A 24,413-nucleotide genomic window follows, 5' to 3' on the forward strand; every position below is an offset into this window, starting at 1 on the left:
GAGGCTAGCAACGTTTTCAGCCTGAACGTACAAATTAAAATGTTTTCTGAATGTACTTGCCCTTTACAAGAATAAACTGCTCTAAATAAGTCTCCTGAGAAGGAAACTTCCAACTCAGATTTGGCTACAGCTCAGTAATGACTCTTAAGCAGATGGCTGCAACCAAGAAAAAATGACTTCTAGTGGGTGCTAAGAATAGAAGAGATTGCTGCCTCCTCCTTGGAAATTCTAAGATGCACCATTTGGAGATAATTCCACCTGGTCTCCTCAGCCTGACATTAATGCTGCATCTAAGCTCAGGCAATCAGTCTGAGGAGGTTTAGGTCTCTAGGACAAGCTGGGCAGAAGTGTGTACTGCTGGGCATATGAGCCCTGTGGCAGCAGCAGGCCATCCTCCACCCCACTTCTTCTGGGTCTTGAATGCCAAGCAAGGAAGGAGCAGCAACATCCACTTTCAGGTATGATACATGCTGCAAGGAGTTGTGGGGAGCTTCCCAGAGCTTTTGAATAGAAGTCAGGAGAGGGAACTGGCCATTGCTTGTGAGTTCTGAAAGAGAAGAATGGGGTTGACTGGAGGTGGGCCTGGTGGTGAGTCAAGTTTGGAAAGAGTGGAAAGCATAGCCATGATTCTTGGGAAGATCAAGAAGGAGGGATGCTAGCAGCGTTTGAAGCTGTGTCAAAGGTCTACAGTTAGTTAAGACTGCTGCAGGAAAGGCCTGCTGATAAGCTGGGCTTCTTCGTTCTGCTGGAAGGGACCAATCTCATCCCATTTCACCACCCAGGAATTCTTCTATCTGCTTAGATGAGGGGTGGGCAACTTCCAGTCTCTAGGTGCTGTCAGACTGGAGCTCTCATTAGGTCTGGTAATCATAGCCAATGAAGAGGGTCAGTGGGCTTTGGAGTCTAACAGCATTTCTTAGGCCGCAGATTGCTATCCCTGGCTTGAAGGATTTGCTCCCTTACCTGAGGCTGCTCGTACCTGCGATCAGTTGTATAACTGTGTACACACTGCATTCTTTCCAATGCTCTGGGGGGGGGGCATAATGAGTATGGGGGGCAAAAGGACTGCCACATGGCAGTCCTCATTCATGTTTCTTCAGGGATGGTTAAGGATTTGATTTTTGCTCAGAAGGCATGGGGCATGCCTCATTTGATGCTCCGAATGAAAGCAAATGTTTGATAAAAATATCTGTAAAATGGGCAAATATGTGCCTGTGTTCCTCAGAGTCCTGATTGCCAGTGTGAATTGTATACATGCCCCAATCTGCATAAATTCCTCTTTGGAGGAAATGTTCACAAATTGGGGGAAGCCAGTGCAACTGAAGAGAAACCTGTGCAAATCTTTTGTTTTCCATTGTGCCTCAATCTGTGCAAGAATGCAGAATGAGCAACAATCATACATGAGGACTGATCCGACATCCTGGGGTCTCTTGAACCTTGCTCACTTGCCCATCCCTGATTCTTGTTTGTCGTTTTTAGCCTGTGTCCAGACTATATTCTAATGAAGATAATAATAGATCTCTGGCATGATATGAATGCTGCAAACAAAACTACATGTGTTGTGTTTTTTTCCTTTGTATAAGAACCTCAGTCCCAGTCAAGTCTCTTAAGTAGCTGAGGGCCAGGGCACTGGTGGCAAGTCCAACGAACTCCTGTACTTTGCCACTTACAGTTCTGCCCCTGAAGGGTTGCGATGGGAAACCACCTCGGAAGCTTGATTGCAGGGAAATGGATTCACACAGCTTTCAGGGAATCAGTGCTCATCTTTTCCCATCAGAAATAGGAGACAGGCCCTGGACAATCCCATGCAAGCTGGGAGAAGGGAGCTCTGTCTTCGCACAGACTGTAGTGCATGCAAAAATGTCACAGCTGCAAGTGATTCTTGATAGAAAAGCACTGCCATGTAGATCACAGGTGTCGAACCTCAGGTTCAAACTGCTCCTGCAGTTTCAGGTTAGTCCTCACAGTCCTCTGCAATTTCCAAGATGGTCGCCTTACTTGGCGTATCCTACTCCTTCCCCCACTGCTGATTGTTAGTTTCCTGGCTTCCATGCAATTTTTCTTTCCATTCCAGAAGGTTGCAATGCTTCTTCTAAGGCTTACGGATGAGAGCAATAAGCTCAAATATGCTGATATATTGGCCTTTGCTTTTGGACTTGCCTGCAGGCAGATCTGGGCCCTGAAGTCTTTGAAATTGTATTTGATCCTAGACTGAGATATCCACCCTCAGCCAGTTGTGCAACTGGGCAAATTTTCCCCTTGGACTTAATTGTCGTAATTTAGAGAGCCTGCAGTATTATAACAGTTCTGAAAAACACAGTGAACATTATTTTCCACCCCAACATACCATCATTCCACACTTTACAATTGTATCTACATTTATTTTATTTATTTTTATTTATTTAGAAAGTTTCTATGCCGCCCCATTCACCGAAGCCTTGGGGTGGCTTACAACAATAAATAAATAATAACAGTATAAAACAATATAATAAACATATAATCAACCACAAGGATGAAAAGAAAAAGGAGACAAGGAGGACAATATTATGGGAAAGCAATAATATAACCTTTGCCTCTGAGGTTTCTTCTTGAAATTCTTTCTCTCTGTCTTTGTCACTGAGGCATCACTAGTCTTCCTTTCCTTTGAATATAATAGCATCACAGAATAGTAGAGTTGGAAGGGCACATGAAGGCCATTGGGACCAACCAACCCCCTGCTGTGGCAGGACCCCAAGTTACAGCATCCCACTCAGATGGCTGTCCAGGTTCTTTTGGAATGTCTCCAGTGTGGGAGAGCCCACCTCCTCTCTGGGCAGCTGGTTCCACTGTTCTATTGCTCTGACAGTGAGGAAGCCTTTTTTAATGTCCAGCCTGAATCTGTCACAGCTTGAATTGATTAGTGTGTGTCCTACACTCTGGTATCAGCAAGAAGAGATCTTGTCCTTCCTCTTTGTGACAGCCTTTGAGGTATTTATGCAGTGATACCATGTCCCCCTCAGTCTTCTCTCTCAAGGCTGAACATGCCCAGTTCACTCAGTCCCTTCTCATGGGGCAGTGTTTCCAAACCCTGGATCATTTTTGTGACTCTCCTCTGAGCCCTTTCTAATTTTTCTGCATCTTTTTCTGCATCCAGATGAGGTCTGACTAGTGTGGAGTACAGGGGAACTACTACTTCTCATGATTTGGAAGTAATACTTCTGTTAATGCATCCCAAAATAGCATTTGACCTTTTGGCAGCTGCATCATATTGTTGGATCATGTTTAGTCTGTTGTCCACAGGAACTTCAAGGTCTTTTTCTTGTTCAGTTCTGTTGAGTCACATATTCCCCATCTTGTATCAATGCACTTGGTTTCCTTTTCCTAGGTGGATAACTTGGCACATGTCCCTACTGAATCTCATTTGTTGCTTTCATCCTAGGATTCAAGTTTATCAAGATTACCCTGGATCTTCATTCCGTCTTCTAGGGTGTTTGCTATTCCACCCAGTTTTGCATCATCTGCAAATCTGATTATCTTTCCTTGTACTTCCACATCTAAATCAGTAATAAAGATGTTGAAGAGGACAGGGCCAAGGACTGATCCCTGTGGCACCCCACTAGTTACCTTCATCCGGTTTCAGAAGGTGCCATTGATGAGCACTCTTTGTGTCTGATTTAGCAGCCAATTTTGGATCCACCTAATAGTTTTTTTTTGTTTTGTTTTTTTTGCTATTTGCATATCAGAATGTTGTGGGACAGTATGTCAGAGGATTTGCTAAAGACTAGGTACTTTATGTCCACAGTGTTCCCTTTGTCTATTTGGGAAGTTACCCAGTAAAAAAATGAAATTAGTCTGGCAGGATTTATTTTTGATAAATCTGTGTTGGCTTCTATTAACCACTGCAATTTCTTTGAGATGCTTGCAGACTGATTTTTTTTTAACAAGTTGCTCTAGAATTTTTCCAGGGAATAATGTCAGACTATCTTATCTGTTTCAAGTTCATCTTTTTTCCTCTTTTTGAAGACAGAGGCAAATTTAGCCCTTCTCCAGTCATCTGGTGTTCTTCCTGTTTTCCAAGATTTTGCTAGTAGTTCTGAAGGTTCCTCTGCTAGCTCTTTTATGGAAGGAGTCCATTGAGCCCTGAAGATTTGAATGTGTTCATTCCATCTAGGTATTGCTTGACCATTTGCCTGTCAATCTTGGGCTGCCATCTCTCACTTTCAGCTTGTAATTCCTCTTGATTGCAGATTTCCTTGTGGGAGAAGACGGAGGCAAAGTAGGAAGTGAGTGCCTCTGCCTTTTCCTTGTCGTCTGTTATCACTCCGCCATCCACTTTATGTAGTTGGACACCTTTCTCTTCTTCATGTCTTTTGTTGTGGATGTATCTGAAGAAGATTTTCTTGTGCTTAGCATCCCTTGCTATTCTCAGTTCATTTCCTGCTTCAGCCTTCCTGATGTGGTCCCTGTAATTCCTTGTTAATTGTTTATACTCGTCTATTGTGGCCCACCACTTCCTGTACATGTTCTTTTTTTTCTTTCAGGTTGTCACTTGATCATTCGTGGAGCCATGTGGGCTTCCTCTGCTGTCTTCTACACTTTTTTCTTGATGGAATTGTTCATAGCTGTGCTTGGAGAATCTTCTATTTCAAGATACCCCACCCCTCTTGGACTCCTTTTCCCTTAGTGGGGTGTTGGCCTGGCACTTTGCTCATCATTTTTCTAAGTTCATTAAAGTTGGCTTTCCTGAAGTCCAGGATGCATGTTTGGCTCCAGTTACCCTTTGTCTTCTTCATTATTTAGAGAATTTAGGTGGTCACTTTCCCCCAGAGTTCCCATGGTTGTTATTTTGTCCACCAAGCCATCCCTGTTAGTATTAAATCGAGGATAGCTGATCCTCTTGTACCTTCCTCTACTTTCTGCTGGAGAAAGCTGTTGCCAACACATGTCAGGAATCTCTTGGAGGAGCCATGCTTGGCAGAATTTGTCTCCCAGCAAATATCAGGGAAATTGAAGTCCTCCATGATGCCCTCATCATTCTTGGAAATGCTGGCAAGCTGCATCTCAAAGGTTGTATCCTTGTTGTCTTTTTGACTGGGTGGTTGGTAACAGCCACCAATGTTTTTTGATCCCTTTAAATCAGGGGTCTCAAACTCAACTTACCTGGGGGCCGCTGGAAGTAGGGTCTGGGTGAGGCTGGGCCGCATCAAGTATTCCACCACCACGGTGGTGGTGGGCCGCTCATCCCGCCGCCGGCCCCGGCGCCGCCGGTGCTTTGAAGGCTGCAGGGCCCCTCCCCGTGCCCCGCCCATCCCAGCAATTGGCCCGCGGGCCGCAAGTTTGAGACCCCTGCTTTAAATTAAACCAGATGCTTTCAATGGGGCCACTAAGCTCCTCTTCTTATATTTCTCTGCCCATATATGTGTCTCTTATGTATAGTGTGACTCCACCTCCCTTTTTGTCTTTTCTGTTTTTGTACTCTAGTTGCCCTTGTGTACTATAAGCTTAAATTCATGTAATTTGTTTCCGATACTCTGGGGATTGGTGTAGAGACATTGAAGTTCATTCTCATTGTGCCCTGGTTTTCTTCCTATGTTTTTTGGGAGACTGGTGGGCCCTGCTTGAGGGTTTTTTTCACTGTTGAAATACCAAAGTCTTTCTCACATGATGGTATGCCATGCTGCATGTCTCCCTCCCCTATAAGTTTCATTTTAAAGGCATCCTAATGAACTTTTTCATGTAGTGGCGAAACATTTACTTTCCGTTTTTGTGAGGTGTGGCCCATCAGTTGCCAATAGTCCATCTTCCAGGAAGCTTAGCTTGTGGTCCAGAATCCAGATTTCTCTGTGCAGCTTCTCCATCATAGTCTGTCATTCACTTGAAGGATTTTTCCAGTTTCCCTTTCATATACTGGTAGGACTGGGGAAAAGACCATGTGAATACCAGTGTTTTTTGATTTTCCTCCCTAGAACTTTGAAAACTGATGTTGTCAAAGCTTCTTCTGGCAGTTGTTTGATCCCACATGGATAAGAAGGAAGGGGTATTTGTCAATGGGTTGTATTGATTATGTGAACCTACTGGTTATGCTGGGAGACAGCACACTTGGTGATTCTCTAGGTCATTGCGACATACATACTTTTCCATCTTGCGCAACAGGGAACTTCCCACAACTATCACACTTTTCCTTTTGGTGTTGCAAACTTTTGTATCCTGTTTCTTTCTTGATTGGCCCTTTGCCTCTTTTTCAGAGTTGCCCAGTGTGTCGTGTAGCTCTTTCACAGTGGTTTTCTCACACATCTCTTCCTCAAGCATTTCGAGAGTTCCGTTGCTTCCACTGCTGCAGAGTGTCTTCTAGTTCTATTTCTTCTGCATCTAACGGCCACCCAGTTCCAGGGAGTTTCCTCATTTTCCCTTCCCTCAGAGTTCTCTTCTTCTGCCTCAGCTTGTTGATACTCTTCTTGCTTCTGGACTACACTTAGCTGCTGCAGCCCCTCTGCTCTGTCTAAAAACTTTTCATTTTCTTTTATTATCTGGAGGGTGGACACTCGCTACTCCAATGCTCTCACCTGTTCTTGTAACAGGGCTACTAGTGTGCAGCTGTTGCAGTTGTTGAAGGCCAGCACCGCTTGTGGAGTCGCCTTGGTCCATTGTTTCTGCAGCCTTAGTGGTTCTGTCTTGGGAGGGGAGGGGGCTGTTGTGGCAACTGGTACTTTTGCCTGTCTATGCTAATGGTTAACAACACAGCCTACTAGTAAATGGGAGTGCATTACAAGGAGGAAAACAAATGTGTAGGGGGGAACAAAGGGGAAAGAAAGAAGGGAAAGGGTGGGAATGGGGAAAAAGTTGCTGTTCTCCCCCTTGACCTCCTCCCCCAAACTCCTACTTGCTTGCTCTGGTTGCTTGCTCTCTGGGAACTTGGCTGTTTGTAACCCAGAGGTCCTAGACCAGCTGGGGCAGCTTGCTCTTCTAGGAGTCAGGAACCAGAATGAATCACCCCTCCCACACAACTGCTGCTAGCTGATCAGGTCACTTTCCTTCAGTTAATCCACAATCAGCTAATCTGGAACTTTCCTTCAACTGTCTCTTAGAAAACAAAATACTTTTTGCTGGGCTAATGTAGATCTGTCTCTGTTCTGTCTCTTTGTCTCCTCTTCCACTACAACTCCTGTGCCAAACTCCTGCTTGCTCTTCCTGTTGTCCAAGCAGTTTGTTTTGCCTTTCGTATTTCCTCAAGGGATCTATCAACCTCTCAGCTTCATGGGGGATCTTGCAGACTTTGGGAGAAGAGAAAATATGCCAGTGATAGGGCTAATACTAAAGTGTGGAAAATCAATAATAATAATAATAATAATAATAATAATAATAATAATAATAATAATAAATCAGCCAATAAAATGCATTTAAGTGCCTTTTAAATGGAGATCATTAAAAAGCAGAATTCCCCTCTGCCCTGCCCAGCCAGGTCAGTAGGGTATGGCAGTATGCAAAGTGAACCTCTACTTTCAATTAAAATGCACAATGGCTTTCAGTTTGCATTGTGTCCCTGAGCAGAGGGAACTTGGGGTTAGCATGTTAAGGTGTATGATGGATAAAGCCTTGACTTTATGGAGTGTGTCTGACTAAGGAAGGAGACAAGCATTGAGGGAAACTCCTCACTGGATGCTTGCCTGACCCAACAAATACTGAGGTGTTCAGGGCAAAGCCCCCAACCCCACAAATAAATAGCATATTAGAAGGAAATGCAATTAAATGTAAAAGGAGCTTACAAACTCTGATTTCTTATTCCCTCCACTATTGTGCTATTTCACAAGCTACCATGGGCTAAGCCTTTGAGATGAATTCGCTTGTGCTTTAGCTGATTAATGTGAAAAGCACAAAATCTTATATAGAACTAGTGCCATACCATATAGTTCCATGAACCTCATGTCTTGTACAGGGCTCCAAAATGTAAGAATGAACTTCCCTTTGTTTTTTTTTTTTTTTTTAGAACATTTAAAATGTTGGAAAAACTTGGTTCTGGTGTGAAACAGGAAATGTTACACATAGCCTAACAATAAGGGGTACATTTTGTTCCATTAATATGCATTTTGTTACTTGGAAAAATAGTTAAGACAATAATATTAACGATTATGCAAATTGAATAAATTTAACAATTCGTTAGTCAATTAATTGAATAGGAACATGCATCAGTCCAGTGAAACTACTTTACTTTGTAGGAACCTTACAAAATCACTAGCCAAACGCCAAGGGAGGCTATAGGCATGGAGGGAATGCCGATTCATGCCAATGTCTTTCCTTCAGCTGAGGACAGCAGGCATGCAAAAGAGTTTCTACACCTGGACGTTCTTGATTTCCAAGATTCGAGAGGAAGTGGTGCATCTTTCACATACATTGCAGAAAGCAAGTGGAATCAAACCAGGTCACTCAGGCCCTGATCCTGACACATACCCCCACTGTCAGATTCTCCCCCCTTGTCAAGACCCTTTAGTTTTACCCAGAGGGCCTCTACCAGGTCCTCATCTGCACCACCCTCTATCTCATTGCATCCTATCCCTTTCCTGACATATAACGCTACCCCCCTTCTCTTTCCCTTGCTGTCCTTTCTAAATAGGACATAACCCTGTATGTTTACATTCCAATCCTGCCTTTCATCCCACCATGTTTCCATGATCCCCACTAGGTCATACCCTCTTATTTCCAGGAGAGTCTCAAGCTCTTCCTACTTGCTTCCCATGCTTAGCATTAGTATACATTCATCTCAGCGCCTTCCCATGACCTCCTTTCTTTGGGTCCCCCAGCCTCCTCCTCCTTCCCTGGTACCAGAACCCTCTTCATAGAAGTCCCGCCAGCCCCTGAAGTACCTCCAATGCCCTGGCTTTGAAACTCTGATCCTTTTTGCATTTTATTGTGTAGTCATTATATTGATGTATCATCGGTATAGCAGAAATAATGCTCAAGGGGGCAACATTGGGGTTGTATGGTGTGCTTATTTTTAGACACCAGGTGAAGTGGTTCTCTTCGTTCAAGGTGGATTGCTTCTGGGTAAACTTGCCTATTTGTTCATCTCAAAGTATCCCACTTTCAAAGCTGAGGCAGGTGGGGTGCAATTGGAGCTGACATTTTTATTCCCCCTGTGGTAGCACCCTATGTTTTGACTACTCTTCCTGAAAATGTTTTATCTGGAGTCAAGTGGTTCATGCAGCAAGTTAAAACTTCTATTTGTTTCAGCCATTAAAGGACAGGAATGGACATTCGCTGGTGCATTCTATGGCTGACTGCTTCTGTTTGCTTTGTTATTGTATCACCTATCAGATCAGAGATGGAAACCATGAAGGGACTACAAGTCCCCTCATTCCCCTCCTTTGCTATTCTGACTAGGGCTAATGGGAATTGTATTCCAGCAACATCTGGATGACCGCACATTCTCTACCGTCTCATCATCATCTTTATTGCGTGTGCATTATTTTATAATGAGCCGCATTACACTTTCAGCTGAAGGCAGGGTGGAAATGCTGTTACTAAAGCTGAGTTCTTCATTTGTGTTGTCGCTGTCCTTGGTTTCTGGGCCTGCTACTTCTTTTAAATTTTCTTATTGTAACATTATAGACTGCCCATCAGCCCAGAGTCTGTAGACAGGTGGGGTACAAATGCAGGGTTGGCATCAGCTCTTCGCAGCTTTTGGCAACTCTTGTGGCTCACAGCACCCTCCCCCCACCCCCCAGTTTGGTTTGGTTCTGTCCTAGCTTTGGATCTGGCTACCCTTCTGATTTCCCCAAATGCTCCCATCTCCTCCCCTGGGATCTTCCAGTGCCACTGCTTGCTAAGTGCCTGAAAAATGAGTGAGGAGTTCTTCTCACAAAGGACTTTAAGAGCAACAAAGCAAATCTGAAAATGCCATCAGTAGCTTTTGGTACTCACCTGGCAGCAGCATCAGAAAGAACTAAGGAAAGAGTCTTGGTTAAGCTTTCTAGGGGGCTTTCCAAAAAGCCCCAACAGTTGGAGAGGCTTTAGGGAAGAAGAACCCCATCCTTACTGTAAGGTAAGCACTGAAACCCTGCACCCTGAGAAATGTCTCTGAAATTCCCAACTTCCCAAAAAAGGAAGCAGAAAAAACTAAGTCCCCTTTCATAGGGAAATGAAAAGGTGCAAAGCACCTGTAGAACTGTGGTACTGGAATGGTTACTTGGACACCTAGTGTCATTCTAGGAAATTCAAGGGCTGCCAAGATGCAGCTGCACTTTGCTTCTTGAGGAGATGGAATCACGGCCGAGTTTGTCTGCCGGGAACCCCTGATTGGGGACAGCTCCCTGTGTTATTACTTTAAGGAAACAAAATGCGACATTCTGCCTCCACAAAGATGGCCATGACATCTCTTGGACCTCCTGGGTCTTTTGTCATGTGCTTTCTCCCCCACATCCCCCCAAGCAGTTTCTGACATGGGCAGCTTCACTACAACAGTTCCGTCTAACCAAGAGGAGCAATTTTGTACTTTGCCTTCCCTTCACCTTTTTCTTCCTTTCTCACAGTCTCACATTCTCTTTCTGTGTAGGAGGTTAGATGGAAATAGCTTCAACTGCAGCTGCGATATCCGCTGGATCCAGCTGTGGCAGGAGAAAGGCGAAGCAAATATGCAGAACCAAGACTTGCACTGTATGAGCCTGGAGACCAACCGCATACCTATAAAGAAGATGAACATCAGCCATTGTGGTAAGGAGAAACACAAAAGTTACTTAATTAGGCTCCAGTAGTGCATTCCCTCCATTCCTGTGCTAAGGCTGTAAGAGTTTATGTAGCCAAACCGGCACTCTTGGCATGCACCAGACAGCAAATGTTGGCAAGCCTGGGAAAACCCCAATGTTTCAGAAAGAGCAAAATAACCCTTTAGAAAGAACCCAGGGTGAGAGAGGGGACCACAAAAGGAGCCCAATGCAGACAGATTGTGGTCTGTAGCACAAAATGTTGACTGGTGGAAGAAAATGGAAAATGTGCAGGGTGGGAATGGAATGGAGTGGATACTCCACGCCATGCTGCAACATGTTCTTGTGGTTCCCAGGCAGTATCATTATTTCTTGATATGGATCACTGTACATAAAGATTTGCAGAATTTATGAAAAAAAAATAAGGGTGTCTATGCCAAGACCACACACTTTTAAAAAGCATTGCCAATACATACCTCCCAGCTAATGCTAACACAGACATGGATATGCTTTTGCTTCTCTAGGGCACAGTCCTATTATCCACATGTCAGGTAACTGTAAGCCTCCGAAATCAGAGGCTTATGAGCATCAAGTGGCAAGAGCGATGCATGGCAGCTGCAGTCTTTGATGCTTTGGCACCTGACACTCTATGTTTAGACTTTAGACAGATGTTTTGGTCATCATGCTAAGTTAAAGTGCTGAGGAGAGAAAGCAGTCTAGTAGATGTCCAGCCTAGTTTTTCTAAGACATTGTCCACAGTTACATGGTAAGAAATAGCACCAAATTTCAGCCCCCCTCCTTTGTTTTCTTTCTATAAACTGAAACATGCCTGGCATGAACTGAAGGAGATGCCTGTGTGTTGGTTCTCCCAATGTTGCTGGACTGCAACTCCCACCATCCCTCACCATTGGCCATGCTGGCCAGGGCTGATGGGAGCTGCAGTCTGACGACATCTGGAGGGTTGCATGTTCCCCATTCTTGCCGTGAAGAACTACCCTTCTCCCTCTGCTTTCAGAGACAGTTCCTCTCAAACGTTCCTGAGTGATGGTGGTGGAAAAGGCCCTGCTGCTGAGGGAAACATGCCAGTGAACCGCACAGTAGCCTCAGTAAGAGAGAGGCTCCCTCTGCCCTCTGCTTCTTGCAGAAATTTAAATAGAGCACTGACTCCATTTGCCTTCGTGGCTTGTCAGGCCAATTGAATTTGTTGTGTATGCCATGCTGTCATCTCATTTTTTGTGTGATCCCTGTTTTGCTAGGAAAACCATGAGAAGGCAAATAGCCCTCCCTACCAGGGCAATGGTAGGAAAAAAACAAGTCTGATAACTTGTCAGTTACAGCAGAAAACAAGATCTTGTTTGGGATGGAGGTTGCTTCCCCCACCCCCAGCCTATCTTTTACCTTGAACATTTTGACTTAAGAAGCAAAATGCAGCCCACTAACGGTGGTTTACCATCAGCATGATACAAATGCCTTTGCTGATTTCCTGAGACTGCAAAAATAGAAGGGTCCCAAAGAGGTAATTGTTGATGAGCTGGATTGTGGAACTGTAAAATGGCAAACATGGTATGTGTCAGAAGAAGTGCATGAGAATTCAGATGCTCAGTCTTCTGCCTTTGCTCCCTGCCTCCCTTGCCTTAGGATCCCTCAGGGCTTTTCAGGTCAACTCATTTGCACCAAGATCAATGTGCTGCACCCAAACCATATAAGATAATTTCCCACTCTCTTCCTTAAAAAGGATGATATAAAAAATCCTTCAATTTCCCTTCACCATTTAGAAACATAATGAGTCAGAAGGGGCTTATTCATCCATCTAGTCTGACCCCCAGCACAAGCTGGCTCTGCTCATGTAATGTCCAATCTTTCCTTGAACTCTCTCACTGAGGGGGCTTCCACCACCTCCCTTGGAAGCCCATTCCATTTCCTATGGGTCCTAAACGTCAGGAAGTACTTCCTGGCATGCAAATTGAAGCCTGATTCCCTGAGCTTTACCCCACTGGACTGCATCCTTCTCTCCACTGCAGGGACAACAGGTCACAACACTCTACCATGTGGCATCCCTTCACATACTTCTATGTCACTATGAGATCCCCTCGGAGTCTCCTTTCTGCCAAGCTTAAAAGACCCAGTTCTGTCAACCTCATCTCATATGATAGGCATGTCATGAGTGGAGTTGCCTGATCAGACTAGTTTGTTTCTATGTTTCTAAATGGCATCCCTCCACCAATCCAGTTACCATCCTTGTAACCTTCCAGTGAAATGATTCCAGCCTTGCTGTGTCTCTTTTATAATGTGGAGCCCAAACTTGGACACCATAGTTGCAGGTACACAAAAGAGTGGTTCTAACACCTCTCTCAGTCTGGAAGCCATGCTTTTGGTTATACATCCAAGGGTGGCATTTACCCTCTTAACCACTGTGTCACACTGCTGTTGACAAGTACCCCGAGATCCCTTTCACAAGTGTCACTCTTCAGCCCCTTGTCCCCAATCTTGTACCTATGGCACATATTCCTGAGTCTCAAGTACCAGACCTTGCCCTTATCTGCACTGAACCCCAACCTACTCTCCCCCACCCACTTCCACACACTGTCCAGATTCTTCTGGATTTGGGGTGCCTGCCTACTCCTTTGTTGTGCTCCAGTCTAAACTATAATTCATCCGAAATTCCATGCTTTTTAAATATTTGTATGAAAGTTCATAAGCCTGGTTGTACATAATTCTCCTAATACATGTAATTTACCTAATACCTTTAATGTTACTTTCCCTTATATGTAATTTTCACACACTTTCCTTTAACATATGCATCTTTGTATGCCTGCTTTTAATGGAAGAATTCCATCGCAAAATTTAGGGATGTACACATTTCAAAGGATTGTGATTAATTTGCATAGTGGTTCAAAATTTTTTAAATATATAACTTACATTAAAATGCAAACTGAATTAATTTCTTCCCCAATATAAATCTGTAGGGAAAATCATATATTTGGCTTGTTGCTTGACCTGATTGAGCAGAGAAGAGTTGGGTTACCCTTTTGGAATTTGTTTACTCTTACCTTGCATCTATCACAGATTAGAGGCCTCACTATATAAAAACCTTTTTATTTAATTGCTATTTTAAAAACTAATATTTTATTGTTAACAGTCACTCTTTTTGTGTTCATTTTTTAATATAATCTTTTATGGAATTTGTTATTTATAGGGATTGTGTTATTGTTTGTAATTGTATGTGTTGTGAGCCATCCCAAGATGCTGAGGCATGTGGTGATGGCATATAAAAGTTTTAAATAAATAATAAATAATATGTTTTCTTGTCCAAGACCCACCAACATTCTGCAGCTGAAGTTGTTTACATGATGGAGTGGAGGAAAAGACATGAATGATACATGGTTCCCTTCTCCACCTGCTGCCTTGCAAACTTCTAGGCATTGCACAAGTTAATATACTCCCCACTCTACTAAAATCAACCACACACTTTTCTCTCCCCATTCTTAATACATTTTTATTAAATGCTGGAACACGGCCAGGACAGTTATGTGTGGGGAGCTAAAGGGTTTTGGAAGACAACTAGAAATTCCTCCACAAATTGAAGGAACAGTCTTCAGTGATTAGAACATCCTTAGTGAGTGAAAGAATGGGATGGGAAGACCTCTTCCGCTGTTCACTGGGCTGGATTTATGTACGTTAATTTCCTGGGCTTATGGGGTGAACCATTTCCCTGACCTGCTTGCCCTCACAATATTCCCCATCAGAACTGGAGAAAGGAATTTCCCTGTTGAGATCTTTCCTGCATCAGATGAAATTCTTCCTGCTTGGCTAGTGCTCCAGCATGAAAGCAGTCCAGAGAATTCTCCAGCTGAGTCAGATATCTCTGATCCAGGAGGCTAGTGTGGCTTGTCCAGTTAGTCATTCCCTCTGTCATTGATTTTCAGTTTGCTTATTTATATCTGTACCCAGATACAAAAGATACTAGCTGGCTTGGGGAATTGCCAGTTGTGCGAAAGCACAGAAAATCTTCAGAACAGGAAGGGGACTGGACCAAAACAGCTGCATTTGGACTGAGGATGCTCAGTGGCCAAAGTTTGTTTGTTTGTTTGTTTGTTTGTTTAAAGTATTTGTATCCCGTCCTTCATGGTAGCATCTCAGGACAGCTTACAAGCTTAAAATCACAACAATAATAAAAACAATCAATAATACAATCATCAATAATAAATACAATCAATAGTAATAAAAATACAATCAGAGTTAAAAAATAAGTAAAACATATTCAAAGAAAAAGATAAAATTAAGATAAAAATAATTAAGATTTTTTTTTAAAAAAAGCAACTGTTAACTTCTAAAATCTCTAATTCTTAAAATAACATTAAAATTAAAAAAAATTCATCTTGCACTGAAAAGAGTATAGGCTCGGCACCAGGTGAACCTCTCTGGGGAGCACATTCCACAATTCCTATTTCCACAAAGTTGAAAATTTTGTGGAAAAATATGGCAGTTTGCGGGGGGCAAGGGGGTGGTGGAATAGACTACATGGAATTCAGAACAGGATGCACTCCATGTCACTATGTTTTACTTCTGGAGTCTGGATTTATGAATGGATTCATTCACTCATTACAGATCCAAATTATTCTTTCATCTGTAAAGGATCCCAGGGTGGTGTATGAATTTTGCTTGCACAGAACAGCAGGAGCAATTTCACTAACTGCAACAATTTAATGACCAAGAAGTAATTCAGTCTAAAATTCATTTGAACTGACCTGAATATTTGAACGGAACATTTTGATTTGGCCTCAGAATTGGTGCCAGTCAGAACTTTCCTGAGAGAGCATTCCAGTATCAAGTGCCACCACAGAGAAAGGCCCCTCTTTTCTAAAGCACAATGCACTTCAATCAACAAGAGCACCTGAAGGAGAGCTCCCTTTTCATGCATGAATAAGGGGATACAGCGAGAGAGATTCCTTCGTATTTTTAGTCCCCAGGTTGCTTTGGCTTTAAAGTCACCACAGCTACCTTGCGGGGAATTGGGGTGCACTTCTGCTCCTTCAGAACTGGTGCAGCATGGCTCCAGCTAGATCAGTGCTGTTGAACCTCACACATGGAGGCTAAGTCCTATCCTTCTGGGGCCCAGTCCAACATTTCAAAGTTCTCCATATGGTTGCATCCCTTTCCTGGACGAGTCATGTACGAGTATGTATTTCTCCCATTCTTACAAGGGTGACATTCTCTAAGATTCAGTATTAAGTGGCAATATTGTTGGTGCTTAGGCTCCATGTGTTTTCTTCTTTGACACTGCCCACCATTGGAATATGGCCAGTGAGAGCTGCTCTGAAATTGAATTGGGCTTTTGGGCTGAAAGAGGTTCACAATTCCTAACCTACATAAATGCATTTGGATTCTAATAGCTGAATTCTGCACCTGTCAATGCTTTTGGATCATTTTCTTCAGGTCAGATCACTTGCTCTGCATTATTATTATCCATCCTGGAAGTTACCAGAGTATGGATCACTGTGGCCAGGATAACCCTATCAAGAAAAAGAAAACAGCCTTGGATACGATCAAATAGCTTGTCACTTTCAGTGCTTGAAACCATTTTAAGGGGTGCTAGTTGCTCACTTACCCTCTGAGAATGCTTGAAAAAGCTAATCAGTTTTAGGCAGTTGGGTCCTCGGCCTGCTTCCTGTCACAAAGGTAGCCTTCCAGATATTATGGGCAATATCTCTCAAAAGCTGCAGTCAGGATAGTCAGTCAGTGGTCAACTATGCTGGAATTTTTCATCTGAAACATCTGGTGGGCTTGAGTTTTTCTACTTTGATGGATCATGAGATTAAGGTAGTGTCAAATCAATACAGGTTTTTTCAGGCTGTTATCTCATGGTCTCTGGTTCAAACTTCAACGAAACTATCCACGCTGCTCTAGACAGTCCCCAGTTCAGTACTATGGATAACTCCTCTAAAGTTCGAGTTGAAACCCAGGCTGGATAAAGTGCCCCACTGACATTGAAGTCACTGGAAGATTGAGTCACGGTGATTGAAGGCTTGTCTTGCCCAATTATTCCCTTGACTCAGTTGTTTTTTGTGTCTGCTGGGTTTATCTAGATCTGCCTGAAATCAGTGTAAGCCACGTGAATCTGACTGTGTGTGAGGGTGAAAATGCTGTTATCACCTGCAATGGTTCTGGCTCACCTCTGCCTGATGTTGATTGGACGGTGGTCAATCTGCGCTCTATCAACACTCATCAGGTAGGAGGCTAAATCTGTGTCTGCGTGCGTGTGTGTGTTGACAAGTTTAAAACACTCCTCATTGAAGCCTTCAAACTTATTCAAGTTTATGCATCATGGTTGTACAGTGGGCAGGATGGACGATTGGTTCTTTTTATTTATTTATTGCATTTATATACTACCCCAATAGTCCAGAGGGTTCTTGGACAATGGCAGGGAGTTTGTTGGTGCTGCTGTTGTAGAACTGTATCCCGCCCCCTCCCTGCACCAGGTCCTCCGAACAATCCCAAAAGGTCAGATAAGGTTGGAGTGGGCCTCACATCAAAACTCCTCCCCTGACATCAAGCCTTTGGCTGGTGCTTGGAGGAGCTTTTCCTCCAAGTACCATCCCAGTCTGGCACTTACTGCATCAACATGGACCATCCTCAATGGGGTAGCAGAAAGGAAGAGACTTAATTGATCCTTGGATGAACTCTTCCAGCCAGCCACCGAATACCTTCCTGTGCACCTCTATTTACCTTTTTTACTTTCTTTGTGCAGACATGATATTTGGAAAAGGGGCAGGGTCCACAAGAAGGGCAGGCTGAGATCTCCTGTAAGCCAGGTTAGGGCCCCAGGCTGGAGGTCCTACACAGCAGTCCCAAGTGAACCAGGAGGGTAAAGGTTCATCAGTACTTTCCTGTATTCACATCTGTTTATGCTTTCTTTTTCTGGTGATGGTTTTCAGACAAATGCCAACTGGACCAACGTTCATTCCATCAATCTAACCCTGGTGAATGTCACAAGTGAGGACAATGGGTTCCTGCTGACATGTATTGCCGAAAATGTGGTGGGAATGTCTAATGCCAGTGTGCTTCTCACTGTGTATTGTAAGTTAATGGGAAGAGGCGGATTGTGGGTCTGAGGGAGGCTGGGCAAGCAGGAGCATGGGGGAGTTTTGTGCAGAAGAAGGCCAAATCTACCCAGGAAGCATAAACAAGAAGCAACTGCCATGCACTTCTCCAAGGTGTCCTGTGTAGGGATAGGTAAACCAGGGGTGCATGAGCTTCCCAAGATTTTGAGAGCTTGGTTCAGCTCAATTCCATTCATTCATGATCCATTTTTCTTTTTATTTGAAAGGACAAAGTCCATGTTTTAACAAGAACATCAATCCCTGGAGAAATTCTGGAGCAAATTATTAAAAACAAAAATCCATCTGCAAGCATCTTGAAGAAATTTCAGTGATTAATAGAAGCCACCATGGATTTATCAAAAATAAATCCTGTCAGACTAGTTTAATCTCATTTTTTGACTGGGTAACCTCCCAAATGGACAGAGGGAACAGTGTGGATATAATCTACCTAGACTTTAGCAAAGCTTTCGACATAGTGCCACATGGAATTCTGATAAGCAAATTAGCCAAAAGTGGACTAGACAGAAAAACTGTTAGGTGGATCCAAAATTGGCTGCTAAATGGGACACAAAGAGTGTTCATCAATGGCACTTCTCAGATTGGATTGTGGTAACTAGTGGGGTGCCACAGGGTTCAGTCCTGGGCCCAGTGCTCTTCAACATCTTCATTAATGATTGGATGAGAAAGTACAAGGAAAGGTAATCAGATTTGCAGATGGAGTAGCAAACACCCTAGAAGACAGAATGAAGATCCAGGATGATCTTGATAAACTTGAAGACTGGGATGAAAGCAACAGAATGAAATTCAGTAAGGACAAGTGCCAAGTCTTCCACCTAGGAAAAAGAAACCAAATGCATCAATACAAGATGGGGAATATGTGGCTCAGCAGAACTGAACAAGAAAAAGATCTCAGAGTAATTGTGGACAATAGGCTAAACATGAGCCAACAGTATAATGCAGCCGCCAAAAGGGCAAATGCTATTTTGGGATGCATTAACAGAAGTATTACTTCTAGATAATGAGAAGTAATCATTCCTCTGTACTCCTCACTAGTCAGACCTCACCTGGAATACTGTGTCCAGTTCTGGGCACCAAGATTTAAGAAAGGTGCAGGTAAATTAGAAAGGGTCCAGCAGAGAGCAAAAAACTGATCCAGGGTTTGGAAACACTGCCCTATGAGGAAAGACTGAGGGAACTGGGGATGTTCAGCCTTGAGAAGAGAAGGTTTAACGGGCACATGATATCCCTCTATAAGTACCTCAAAGGGTGTCACAAAATGGAAGGTCAAGATTTCTTCTTGCTAATGCCAGAGTGTAGGACACAGAATAATCAGTTCAAGTTGTGACAACCCAGATTCATGCTGGACATCAGGAAAAGCTTCCTCACGGTCAGAGCAATAAAACAGTGGAACCAGCTGCCTAGAGAGGTGGTGGGCTCTCCCACACTAGAGACATTCAGAAAGAAACTGGACAGCCATCTGAGTGGTATGGTGTAGGATGGTTACCTGCAACAGCAGGGCATTGTACTCAATGGCCTTTATGGCCCCTTCCAATTCTACTGTTCTATGATTCTGTGTTTCTGAAATACTGGCCAATACTGCATTATTTTTCAGTATTGTGACAGCATATTTAAGCATCTACATTACATAGAAAGAAACAGAAACAGAGCAAGTCAGAAGGGGTTTCCCAGACCATCTAGTCTGACTCCTGGCTCCAGACTCCTCTGCTCATGATTTGACTACCATGGTCATATCTAGCCTTTCGTTGAACATTCTCACGAATGGGACTTCAACCACATCCTGTTGAAGCCAATTCCATATCCTTAGAGTCCTAACTGTCAGGAAGTACTTCCTGCCATCCAAATTGAATCTTGGCTCCTTGAGCTTGGCTCTCTTGGGGTGCATCCTGCCTCCCTCTGCAGGGGAGACCAGGTCTCTACCCACCTCCATGTGATAGCTCCCCCCGTCCCATGTGCACCTTACAAATTCTACTTTGTCCACAAGAATGCACTGTAAGTCTAGAGAACAGGGAAATGTTCCCTGTCCTTTTGGTATCATTTATTTCATTTTTATACTGCCCATTAGTCAAGGCTTTCTGTTGGACTGCAACTCCCGTCAGCCCTCACCAGGATAAATACAGGTCATGGGTAAAGGGGCTCTTTGCATATTGCTAACACAATATCTAGAAGGGCTCAGGGTCTTATCTGAGGGAAAGCCAAACCTGTTGGACTTCAAAAGCAGTTTTACTTAGGAAGCACAATTCCCCATCCCACTGTTCGTGGCTCATTCATAGATACTTTGTTTTTTCTGAGCCTTCTCTTGTGTCTGCTTGGATGGCTAATTTCAGAGGTGTTTCTCAGCAGATATTCTATGGGATCCCACTGGGTTCTCTTCTACCCTCCATGCAGTTCAACATCTGCATGAAACCTCTGGGGAGCACTAGCAGGAGGTAGAGCATTGAGCCCTATCTCTGCTCTTCATGAAATCCAGATGGGGCAGGAGCTGCTCTGAATCAGTGCCTGGGCATGGCAAGGGCCTGGATGAGGGCCGATCAATTGAGATGCAGTCTGGGCAAGATGGAGGTACTCTAAGTGGGTGGCTGGCTTGCTCAGATGAGTGAAGGTCAACCCGTTCGGAAGAGGCTGCACTCACGGAAAGGATCATAGCTTTAGGGTGCTCTTAGATCCACCTTTGTCACTACAGGCACGGACAGGGTCAGTGGCACCAAGCATTCTTTATCAGCTTAGGCTGATATACCAGCTAAATCCTGATCTGGAAGGGAAGGTACAGTTACTGGCTGGATTGCTTCAATATATATACATATATGTATATCATACATATATGATATATGTATATCATGATGTATACATACTGCTTCTCTCTCTCTCTCTCTCTCTCTCTCTCTCCTTGAAGTATGAAGTTTTTGAAGATACTCACCTGGTGCTTATTTTGTGGTTTTTCTGGCACCAGGTGAAGACCACCTTCTTTTCCAATGTTCCTCAGTCTATCTCTGCTATTTCCGATCTGTAACTGTATTTTAAATCTCTTTACTGCTGCTAGGTTTTATTTTTGCTTTCCCTTCTACTTTATGCCATAGTTTTAAATTTTTATTGTGCATTGTATGTTGCATTTTATGGTTTTAATTGTTGTGAACAGCCCAGGTAGCTTCAACTACTGGGTAATACAGACATATAATAAAAATACTTGACACACACACTCCATTTGTATAAGTGGCAAGGCAGACATACAATTCAGGCTTTGACTATTTCAAAGATTGGCCTAGGCTTCCCCAGGGTTTGCAGAAAGTGTGGACTGTTTTGCCTTTGGAGAACTACCATTTGCAATGTATTTTGTATTTCTCTCCCTCTATGTAGATCCTCCTCGTGTCATCAGTTTGTTAGAGCCCATCCGGCAGATGGAACACTGCATTGAGTTTTTGGTGCATGGGAACCCTCCACCCCAAATCCACTGGCTGTACAATGGACAACTTCTCAGGGAGACAGACTTCATCCGCATGGAATTATACCAGGAAGGGGAAGTGTCTGATGGCTGCTTGCTCTTCAACCATCCAACTCACTACAACAATGGCAACTACACTATCGTGGCAACCAACTACCTGGGGACAGCCAACCAGACGGTCAAGGGGCACTTCCTGGAGAAACCCTTCCCAAGTGAGAGACTGGCAGCATTTCATAGCTCCTCTTTCCCTCCCTGTCCATCAGAAGAACCTGAAAGGCACTATGGGGCAGAGACTCCAAGCAAGCAACTTGCTCTTATGAGGACTGGTGCTGAATGGAGAACTTTCATCCCTACAACACCAGATGACTCCTCTCAGGTTCATCCCCTTCCCTGGGAACTTCTTAAAGGAACCATCCTCTAGCCTGCAGCCAGGAGTCTTTCTTGTGCCCTTTAATTCACTTCAGCTTCATGGATAGCTGTGTTGGTGAAGGCACAGGAATGTCTGGGTCCCTTAGTGTGATAGGGTTACATTCACTTGAAGGCCCCTGTGGCAGGTGTGCAGGGAAGATTTGGCTTGAGCCATCTTGACCGACTCTCTGACCCAAGTTACTCTCCAGCACAGCCTCCCCAAACCTGACATCCTCCATATGTGTTGGACCATAAATCCTACCATGTACAGCCATGGTGGATACAGTTGAGATGAGATGCTTTCGCCCCCTCTGGAGAGCACAGGGTTGGGGAAGTCTGGTCAAGCACTTCTGCCACTAAGGCCCCGGTCCAATGGATCTGGATGCCCCCTGCTCATCTGGTTCAGAGTCAATGGCATCACTTTGCCTATTGTGGGTCTATTTCATCTGGATAGATGTTACAAGAGCAATGGCAGAGGTAGGGCTGCTGTGCCAGGAAACATCTCCAGTTCTGGGCCTGTCTCAGGTTCTATATCTTACGAGAGAGAGGGCAACAAGTAGGAGACCCTAGCAATCTGGTAAAAAAAAAGTAACAAGCTTTGTGCGGAGCCTCCCCATTTTTAGCATAACCAGGTCTCCGAAAAATCAATTTTTGTGGGATGCAGTGTGCTCATTGCCCTTTGGAATGCTGCAGGAAGAAAGAGGAGTGCCCTTTCTCTCACAGCAAAATAGCACATTTTGCTATATAGAGAGTGTGATACCAACAGCATTCTAATTATTTATACCTTGCTGTACATGGAACCTTTTCCATGGATGAGATACAGCCCATTAAAATCCAAATCTTTCCCTTGGAGTACGGGCAATATAAGAAGCGGTCCCGGCCAATTTAGACAGGTGCAGGGAAAAACAAGTCTTTGGGACATGGAGGACATAAGTGGTCTTGCGAGGTCTGGTTTCATGCAAACAGCAAATGAGGTTTTCAACCCACTCCAGGGCAGTGCCACTCCATTGTGGGTGGGAACTTGCATGGCTTAGCAACATGGAGAGAAAAACCCTCTAAGTTCACCAAGGGGAAATCTAAGCAGGAACTCATTCCCTTAACAAGCTTGTTTCCTATACAGAGATAAATATTCTGCAAGAGAAGCCTGGAAGGTGGTATTGAGGGAGACAACCTTCGTAGTTGTGCCCCCTGATCCCAATTATGGACTGATTTTCTAGTGAACCCTACCTGGGGCCAGCATTGTTATTTTTCCAGCATGAGGTTATAATATTCTTCTCTCAGGCATTTGGTAACACATGAAGGGGTTCTAACTGGGTCTTGACTTTTCCGTGCTGTTGATTGTTCATTTCTAGATATATAGGGGTGTCTCTTTGAATTCTGTGTTAATAACTTGCATGCATAGGGCTTTTATAATATACTTTTTAATGTTTTGATCTTTGCAAACTGGCCAGAGTGCTTCAGCTATTAAGCAGGATAGAAATTTAATAACTGACCAACTAAATGAGATTTGAACTCCTTTGAATCTGCTGCAAAATTTAGGGATGTATTAAAATGGGGGAAATGAAGCTTGCTTGAGTTTGACAAATTTCCTACCTTCTTCTGAACAGAAATAGGCTAAGTTGGGAACATTTTTGTGGATCTTTGTCTCTGAGTTGGGCTACAATTTGCAATGAAATCTGCACAAAAAAAGCATCCAAAGTAGTTCTAGTGCATTTTGTCCAAAATTAGCCAATTTGTGTAAATTGTTCTGCACAAATGCTTGATCTGCACAAAGGATGCTATAGACACATTTGCTAAGGAGAAGGAGTTATTTGTGCAAATTGTGTTAAAATTGCACAAATTGTGGTCTGCTTTGTGATGGACATCTGTGGGATGGCTCAACTCACAATGCAGATCATTGGCACCAATGCAAGGCTAAGAAACCAGAATTTGACTGACGAACTAATATACATGCATCAGATTTTCCACTGGATTCCTCACTGCTCCCTAGCAGATTTCTCCAACTTCCCTGTACACAAAGACATACACAGAGACTTTAATTCATGCAGTCCCCTCTACTTTAGGAAGGAAGAGGAGGAATGTTACTAACCCCCTTCTTTGTATGAAATAGGCCTAACCCAGACCTGCATCTCCGTTTAGAAACATCAGGCAGAAGAGGTGGGCAAAGACCCTTGTCTGTCTGCTAGCTGTCAAAGTAATCAATAGTGGGTTAGATGAACTCATGGTTCAGTTCCGTGTTTCAGTTCGATTGTATTCAGTAGTGTCATTGGGCCACTATGATGGAACTGCGGCTTGATGGATGTCCTCTTCTCTCTCCTGCAGGCCACTTGCTGTGTCCCCTCCAGATCTCTGCTGGAGAGTTGGGAGACCCTTTAGAGCAGGTTTGGGACATGGGAAGGGACCTCATGAGGGAGGAAAGAATGGGAATGGCCTTTCTTGTAAGCACAGTTCCCATAGTGCCAGCAGACATCTGCTCGTGCACAGGATGGGTGCAGTCCAGAGCTGCTGGAGAGGCAGCAAGTGCAGCCACAGATTCAGTTTGATCTGTCCTCCTGTCCTCCACCCCACCCCCATCCCCCTATCTTAAACAGCATTATTAACAACTGCTGACATATTTTGAGCACAATATGGTTAGGGTACTTCGCATCCGACACTGTCTACTGCAATCTTTATGAGATGACGAGAAAAGCTTAATTTAACTAGCATGCAATGTGGTACATTTTCCTGGGGATTAGGTGATATTTAGCACATAGGTAAGCCTTCTTGCAGATCAGA

General features: G+C 43.8%; 1 protein-coding gene across 3 annotated transcripts in view; it reads left to right on the forward strand.

Annotated features, from left to right (window-relative positions):
- Positions 1 to 24,413, forward strand: part of NTRK3 (neurotrophic receptor tyrosine kinase 3) — a 516,845-nt gene that overhangs the window by 166,076 nt on the left and 326,356 nt on the right. For all 3 annotated transcript variants that reach the window (XM_044438931.1, XM_044438932.1, XM_044438933.1), the window contains exons 5-8: positions 10,526 to 10,683; positions 16,760 to 16,902; positions 17,609 to 17,750; positions 21,146 to 21,442. In XM_044438931.1, coding sequence (XP_044294866.1) covers positions 10,526 to 10,683; positions 16,760 to 16,902; positions 17,609 to 17,750; positions 21,146 to 21,442 — 740 coding nt within the window. The remainder of the gene's footprint in view (positions 1 to 10,525; positions 10,684 to 16,759; positions 16,903 to 17,608; positions 17,751 to 21,145; positions 21,443 to 24,413) is intronic.

The sequence above is a fragment of the Varanus komodoensis genome, unplaced genomic scaffold, assembly GCF_004798865.1.
Source record: "Varanus komodoensis strain SLA01 unplaced genomic scaffold, ASM479886v1 scaffold33, whole genome shotgun sequence".
NCBI classification, from domain to species: Eukaryota; Metazoa; Chordata; class Lepidosauria; order Squamata; family Varanidae; genus Varanus; species Varanus komodoensis.